The sequence below is a fragment of the Hibiscus syriacus genome, unplaced genomic scaffold (genome assembly GCF_006381635.1).
Source record: "Hibiscus syriacus cultivar Baekdansim isolate YM2019G1 unplaced genomic scaffold, ASM638163v2 tig00111000_pilon, whole genome shotgun sequence".
In the NCBI taxonomy this organism is placed as follows: Eukaryota; Viridiplantae; Streptophyta; class Magnoliopsida; order Malvales; family Malvaceae; genus Hibiscus; species Hibiscus syriacus.
The window spans coordinates 863,778-872,396 of NW_024062947.1; the positions used below are offsets into that span (position 1 = coordinate 863,778).

At 33.9% G+C, this 8,619-nt stretch overlaps 1 protein-coding gene and 1 long non-coding RNA gene across 2 annotated transcripts; one reads left to right on the top strand and one right to left on the bottom strand.

Moving 5' to 3' along the window:
- Window positions 1-1,101: 1,101 nt before the first annotated feature.
- LOC120149278 lies at window positions 1,102-8,023 on the bottom strand. Its single transcript, XR_005518464.1, has 3 exons — window positions 7,949-8,023; window positions 1,361-1,365; window positions 1,102-1,112 (listed from the first exon to the last, which is right to left on the bottom strand). It is a non-coding gene; the product is annotated as an uncharacterized LOC120149278 (long non-coding RNA).
- Window positions 5,922-8,418, top strand: LOC120149277 (protein SYM1-like). Its single transcript, XM_039162121.1, is given in 8 exon segments — window positions 5,922-6,313; window positions 6,315-6,365; window positions 6,860-7,000; window positions 7,084-7,197; window positions 7,287-7,460; window positions 7,650-7,765; window positions 7,978-8,035; window positions 8,202-8,418. Coding segments are annotated over 8 exon segments (1,005 nt in total). The 5' UTR covers window positions 5,922-5,968; the 3' UTR covers window positions 8,208-8,418.
- Window positions 8,419-8,619: the final 201 nt, after the last annotated feature.

The following is an 8,619-nucleotide window of genomic DNA, read 5'->3' on the forward strand; positions in this document are numbered from 1 at the left end:
GCTCTGTGTGTTGTGAATATTTTATTTCGTAGATTTCAAATTGTATTTGGTTTCGGTTTTTTTTCGTTATCTATCGATTAATATTATCTGAATAATTTCGAGAACACTGATTTATAGAACAGCGTGGAAAGCACTACTTGGTCGAAGTATTGCGATCCGATACGACATTCGAACGAAATGGGAACTTGAAATAAATCACGTTCATTTTACTAATTAAATTTTGTTTATTCAAATAATTCATTGCGTTTTTATGTGGTAAGTTATTCTATGCAAATATCGATTTTCCATTTATATTCGATTCATGTTTTTTAAATCAATGAGGAGGGAATATTCTTTTACTGATAAGAAATAGGCGAGTTAGCTTTCTCGATAGAGGATTGCTAATTTCAAGATTTCTTTTCATGTTAAAATTTTTTCCCTAATAATAAATAATTCTAAACAACTTAATAAATTGATCATATTTTAATTTTATATTCAATTCTTAATTTCCACCATTTACAACAATTTGGGCGTTGTGGGGTGTTTAGCCTTCCCCACACGTAATCGACTCTCGGACCCTTTAAATAAAAATTTTGGTAAACGTAGACAAGTTTTCGTCTTAAAAACAATTTTTCCTTAAAATTGTTTTAAAAGGCAGTTTTTAGGTATTCGACATACCTAACCTAAAGGTCGATAGCGACTCTTTTCAACATAATTCAAATTAATACAAAATCAATCATATTTTAAATAAAAAAGTCATAACTATTTTTTAAAATAATATTTAATTGTTTTTTTGAACAAATGGTTATGACACACTCTGCCTTAATATTGAGAAACTTATTCGCAACTTCATATGGGGCTCTACCCAATCGGTCCCGAAGATTTCGCTCATAAATTGGGAATCAGTTTGTCAACCGCTTGATAAAGGCGGCCTTGGTCTTCGCCGCATATATGAATACAACAAATCTTTTTGATGAAGATTGGTGTTGCTCTAATCAATAACACTAGCTCCTTCTGGATTCAGCTCCTTCGGTAAAAATATAAAATTATTGATTTGTTGCCCCGTTCTATTCAACGTTCCAATAGCTCTACTTTGATGAAATCTCTTTCAAAATTTTGGGAGGAATTTCGTTCTCATATAGCTTGGTCTATTAGAGATGGTTCTACTAGGCCTGTAAATGAACTGAACGTTCAGCGAACCGTTCATGAACCGTGCGGCGGGAAGTTCCTTTATGTGCGTTTATTTATTAAATGAATGAACATGAACAAGATTTTGTGTTCGTTTAATTAAATGAACGATCACGAACATAGGTCTCGTTCGTTCATTTACGTTCGTGAACGTTCAGTTATGTTCGTTTATGTTCGTTCATTTATGTTTAACCCAATCTTCTTAAATTAATTTTGGTGACCAATTTGTAAGTATCTTAAAAATATTAATTAATCTGATATTCTGATGACCAACTCCATAATTAACCCAATTTTATTTGGAGATTAAATCCAATATGTTAACTCGTGAGGCACCTCACACCTATATTCATTTTCCCCTTTTTTCCCAAACCCTAGTGTTCACTGGAAAGTGGAGATGATCAGTGAAAGCTTCAAAACAAGTTATATTATAGTGCAATATGAAGTTTTACAGGTCCGTTTTCATCTCTTTCTCTATTTTATTTGGCTTAATAGTTGATATGTAAAATTATTGTGGGTATTTTCACATCTAAAACTCAAGAAAACATCATATTTCTTTCTAGAAATAGATGGGAAGATAAAGGTAACAATCGGAAATATATGAGCATCAATAAAGAGAAAAATATATAGAATTTGCCAGAAAACAAAACAAAGATTTTTATGCAATTTATGAAAAAGAGTGTAATAGCGGAAGTAATGGGTTTTCCAGGAAGAACCCATTAATAAGCAGAAAATACACTTTGACAATGAACTTTTGTTTTCATAGTTCTTGTGTGACCTTTAGTTGTGGAGTAGACTTTAGGTACGTTAAAATTTTGAATGGTGGTTTATCAATAATATCAGTTAGATTTGTAGCATCAGAGGGATTTCGGATCTTGTTATTGCCTTGTAGTTCAATTTGTACCGTTCGAAATCTTCATGCTGTTAAATTTTCTATTATGCCAATGGAAATGACCATTATTAACAAATTTCACTAAAGTCCGACATTGATGTCACAAAACTTTTAGCCGACGAATTTATTAGAATAGCGTAGTAAAAAATGATTGTTCATATGTAATCATGGACCACTAAGATAAATGTTATAGTGTTAAATTAAAGTTGTGTGAATCATTTAATATCTTTAAAAGATCGATCGAAATATATGATATTTTCAAACATTTCATCACTGCTAATCAGCTCTTACGCTATTTATCATTGTAGATTTGGTTGATTTGCAATGTCGACTATTTTTCATGAAAGAACAATGGAAGGTAGGGTTTTTTTTGTTCATGTTCGTTTATGTTCGTGTTCATTTATGTTCGTGTTCGTTTATGTTCGTGTTCGTTTATGTTCGTGTTCGTTTATGTTCGTTTATTTATTAAATGAACGAACATGAACAACCTATATTCCTTAATGAACGAACATGAACAAAAAAAATTTGTTCGTTTATGTTCGTGTTCGTTTATTAAATGAACGAACATGAACATACCTCCGTTCCTGTGCGTTCGGTTCGTTTACAGGCCTAGGTTCTGCTATTAATCCTTGGGAGGATATTTGGATTCCTCATTTGGGTCCCTTACGGGATCATGTAACTGATCCCTCGACACAACAACTCTACCCCTCTTTGAAGATCTCATGAGTAATACAAGTTCTTAGAATTATACTCTTTTATCTTCTTTATTTCCTGCAGACGTTTTGCCTCATTTTGCTAGCATTCGTTGTTCTATCATCGGTGATACTAAAGACTATTGTAATTGGTGTTGGCACGATAATTTCTCAATCGGCAACACCTCGAAAAACTCATGGAAAATAACTGGGAGCCCCATTCCACGGTTTGGAAAACAATTTGGCATTCTCCCGTCCCTCAAAGAGTCTGTCCGTTCATATGGTTGGCCTTTAAGGAGAGGCTCCTAACAAATGTTGAGCGTTTTCGGAGAATCTTATCCAATTCGACCATTTGCATAATTTGTCGGACCTCTAATGAAACATTTCAGCATATTCTAAGAGACTGCAACTTTGCTTGCGATGTTTGGAACCATGTTTCTCCGCAAGTGTCAATTCTGACTTTCTTTACAGCTGTGTTCATGATTGGATTTTGCAAAACATCAACACAACTGCAACCTGGTCTATCTCTGACATCCACTGGAATTTAACCTTTGCTGCTATTTGCTGGCATCTTTGGAAAACTAGGACTAGCTGTATTTTTGCAACGGGTTCCACCGATTCTTCAAATATTATACATCATAACTTACTCTGGGCAAAGCATTATAGCACTTGCAGGAATTTGCTTGATGTACAAGCAGCCCCCTCGACAGTAAGCTCTCATCAGCTGGACTCCCCCACCATTTCAGTGGATAGCTCTTAACACAGATGGCGATTTATGCTTAGGAACGAAGATAGCTACCATCGATAGCCTCTTGCGTGATAGCACTGGACATTGGTTAGGTGGCTTCAATCGCACCATTGGTTTTTCAAATGCTTTACTAGTAGAACTATGGGCCATTCAAGATGGTCTTTGTCTTTACTGGGACCTTAGCTACAAATTAATTCAAATCCGATCAGATTGCTAGAAAGTCATAGCTATCATCAACGATCCTAATGCTCTCTCATGTCAGCTTCCCCTTGTTCGAGCCATCTCCTTATTAAAGCTACGTAGTTGGGAGCTTGATTTTACTTGGACCTATCGAGAAGCAAACTTTTCTGCTGATGCCATGGCAAAAAATGTCACACCGGACCATTTTGATCTGGTTTATCACTCCCTCGCCCTGAATTTTGTTCAACACTTGCTGCAACACGACTCTGACGACCCCCTACTGTACTTACAGACCTGCCTAGTTAGGTGTCTGATCTCATTATCATTCAAAAAAAAAAAGACTTCCTGAGCGATTAATCTATGGATCTCTCTAATATAACTGGAGTATTGTTTCGAGGATTACTCGAAGAAGGGACATTTTCTATTCCTTTATTTTTGTAATAAAAAAATATTTTTAATATAATATAAAATAAAAAAAAATAAAATTTATTTTATTTTATTTTATGTTAAATGTCTCAAACGAAGGTGATCTATGAGAAAACATTCAAAAACCTGGAATGTGATTTCTTAAAAAGCACGAATGAAAAGACATCCTATCAATTTTTAAATCTTAATAAATAAAAATATTGTGTTTATCATTTATTTATTTAATTATCATTATTATATTTGATATTTCATTCATCTTGTTCATATTATTTATTATTGTTGCATCATTGAATCATGCATTTATTTTCTCATTTTCTAAAATAATCAAAGGCAATGTTACTCTATATCAAGAGTTAATGGAATCATGTCAAACATGACTGTATAATCATTTTCGTTAACTCTTGAAGCAAAGGGATATCCATTTTAAATAAAATCGAGTGAATCAAATTCATTTTAAAGTCAAACATTTGACAAAGAAATTGTCTCTTTTCAAAATTCATTAATAGAAGTTAAGGGATCGTAATTTAAAATTTGGATTCAAATAAATAAAACTCTACTATTTTAGACAATGTATAATCTATAGGTATTAATCTTGGGCCCTGTGGGGTATTTACTTTTCCTCACGCGTAATCGACTTCTGAATCTTTAAAAATGGATTTTTGATAATACACAAACCAATTTTTGTCTTTAAAATGATTTCTCTTAAAATTATTTTAAAAGACGTTTTTAGGTGTTTGACATATCTAACTCAAAGGTCGATGACGACTCTAAAAATCAAATTTATAAAATCAAATTCAAATTCTCTCCAAACTAAGTCGTTAACGTAAAATTCAGGATTTTCTTTAAAAAAAAACTCATTATAATATATATATATATTATGTGTTTTATTTATTTTATATTTTAAAAATTATTATATTCAAACCAAATAAATTCCAACCACCGTCTAAATGAGGCTTAACTCTAAAACCCACGGGAAAAGAACTCCAAAAGTCTTCCTTCTTGCCGTAATTTGGGGTGTGTTCTCATTTGGACGGTGACCAACCACATTTCCAATCCCCAACCTGAATTGCGCATTTAAGGCAGAAAACATACCAAGACTCCGAGCGAATCCGAAAATCCACGGCCATAAGAATCACGCAAAACTCACCCATTGCAACCATTTTCCTTGGGCCACCATCAGTGCTGAATTTCACCCAATTCAAATCTGGTTTTGACCTTTTTAAAATTTAATTAGATCTAAATTCTTTTGAGAAAGTCTCAAAGTATTTTTCAAACAAATTTTAAAAAGTTAATCAAGGCTTACTGGAGCTAAAAGTTTTCAATTCAATCCTTATTTCCTTTTTTTGCAATCAATTAAGATTTTAAACTCATAAAATTAATCAATTTGACCCTTAGACAGACAAACTCATTTGAATATTATTGTTTTCATGCATGTCTTTAAACTATTATAACTAATTGGAACTCAATAATTTATTGTTTTCATGCATGTGATTGGCTTCAAATCATTTTACAAAATAATCAAAATTCACATCGATGCATTATTTATATTTCTAAATGACCCACTTGCTGTAATAGAATGAACAAAACAATTGATGATAAAGCATTTCACGTATGCATAATGTTTTAAAATTCAGAATAATAGAACTAGTTCTAATGATTAAAGAAAAATTTAACAATTCGAATAATATAAAGAAGAGCGTGCAAAGTGATAAGAAGACAAAATAGAGGAAGATCAGCTCACACTTAGTTTAGTCTCATTCATTCATTTTTTATAATTAATGATAAAGATCTTCAGTAAACCAATGTTACGGCATTTGAATAATATCCAACTTAGTTGAACCTCTTACTCCAACAAACCTCGGATCCATGGCCGCTACTATCACCGGCCATAAACCCTCGGCGGTTTTCAAACCAATAGTCGAATCCCACAAGTTCTCCGGTTTCACCACACATCTTCTCTCAACTCCTTTCTCTTGCAAAACCAACCCAAACCCATTAAAGCTCAGGACCAAAAACAGAAGAAATTGGGTCATCGGATCAGTCACGGAGGGCAAAGAATTGGCTCCATCCAAGACTGACCATTCCGATGAAGCTAAGAAACCAAATGCGTCCAAAATTTTGGAATCTTCTGATGATGATACGGGAGGTGGTGGTGATGATGTCAAGAAGATGAGTAGTAGAGCGATCAATGCATCTATTGTTCTTGGAGTTTGGCACACTTGCTGTATCTAAGCTGCTTACAATTGATCATGATTACTGGCATGTAAGTTATCTCCCAGGTTCAATTCAAATGAGCTTCTGTCTCTTGGTTTGTTATTGTTTTGAGAAAGGTATTTACCATCGATAGTACTTCTAAGTTTTACTTCTTTATTTGCTAGAGTTGGTTAACTTCTTCCGTTCATTTCTTTATGTTAATTTTGAGTTATTTTACGTGTTAATAAATTTCTAAACTAACCATGAAAGCTGAAGTTTTGCTTGGGGAGAAAAAGAGAGAGAGAGTTCTTCATTTATGATTTTACTGAAACTAGTGATATTTGAGGTTTATGCAGTTTAGCTTTCAAAAACCAATTGATTTGGACGTGATTTTGAACTTTTCTTCCCTGCATAAGAATTTAGTATGTAACAGAATCGTTTATGTAAATGGAAGCTGGAATCCTCATAATAAAACCCAGAGAAAATTAAAGTGCTAGAATCTAGAGATTGTTTTTCTGCTACTTATTGTGTTTTCTATCCCTGCAATTATTTTGTTATTATCAGGGATGGACACTTTATGAGGTACTCCGATATGTTCCTGAACATAATTGGATCGCATATGAACAAGCTCTTAAAGCCAATCCAGTGATAGCTAAAATGGCAATAAGTGGGATAGTCTACTCACTAGGAGATTGGATTGCACAAGTACTTTCCCTTCCCCCTTATCCAGTCAATAAATCCTTTAAATATGTATGCATTCAGCTCATATTGTGTTTACCTATGTGTAGTGTTATGAAGGAAATCCTCTTTTCGACTTTGACAGGACACGCCTGTTCAGATCCGGCCTCGTTGGATTTACTCTCCACGGATCACTTTCACATTATTATTACCAGTTCTGTGAGGTAATCGTTGTGGTTCGTAATTTATGTGTGTTACTGCTTTGATTGTCATGTTTCCATGGACCACTGAAATCGGTCACGTTGAGTTCCAGGCTCTGTTTCCTTTTGATGACTGGTGGGTGGTTCCGGCAAAAGTTCTCTTCGACCAAACAGTTTGGGCAGCAATCTGGAACACTATCTACTTCGTGGTTTTGGGGTTCTTGCGTTTCGAATCCTCCGATAATATCTTTGAAGAACTGAAGGCAACATTTTGGCCTATGCTAACTGTAAGAAGCATTTCTCCTGTTTCTTTCTATGTAAATTTTGGGTGTGATTCATTGTGGTATATACATGAGTTTTGCTAGACATGTCTGTTGACTGATATGTTTGTTTGGGTTTGATGAGTTAACTGCCTTTTGATTCATATCTTTAGCTAAACATCATTTATTGCTGATAAATAACACAACACTTTACAGGCAGGTTGGAAACTTTGGCCATTTGCTCATTTGATCACCTATGGTGTGATACCTGTCGAACAAAGGCTTCTTTGGGTTGATTGTGTGGAGCTTATCTGGGTAACCATATTGTCAACGTAAGTATCTCTGTCATCTTGTTTAATATTTTACAAATATGTAACTGTTTCTCCAGCATGCTCTTAGTATATTTTTAGTTGCTACAATGATAAAATCGTATATCGGGCGCTCATGTTGGTGCAGAAATTGCCGGGTTTTGTGTTTGGTTGAATGCATGTCATGTTTGTTTCGATGTGTCTAACACAGGCTGAATGCTTTTTTTTTCTTGAAGTTATTCTAACGAGAAATCAGAAGCGCGTATAACTGAAGATGCAGACTCTAGTCCCAAGGTAAAAGACTTGCTCTATAAGAATGTTTTGCATCTTTACCGAATATTTCATTTTAAACTAACAAATTGAAAATTTGATTTATGGTAATGAAGTTGATGTTTAGGTGCATCCACTTCCTTTCCATGATGCACTAATGCATATGTATCTTCCATTCTATTTTCGTCAGGAATAAACGAATTCGAGATCATGTCTCAATTGTAAAGACAGGAGGATCACTTGTGGTGAAACAGTAGTCCAAAGTTCCTACCATTTTTTATACTTGCTTATGTTAGTATTTCATGTATAATAGCCGGGGGGGGGGGGGGTTATTGAGCTTAGCTAAGATATCAGTAAATTAACCCAAGCCTAGTAGATGTTTCGACCCATCTCATAACTTAAGAATAATTCATTGCATGCAGGGGTGTGTAAATAAACAAAGTATTCAATTTATTATTTATGATCCCTTTGTTCATTTATTGCTCATTTATTGCAAGTATGGATGCAATTTTTATGTTCATTTGAGCGAAAACAAATATAAATGTGTTGAATTTATTTATGTTTACAAATAAATTCATTTATCGAACTCTTTACTCAATTCTCCCTTT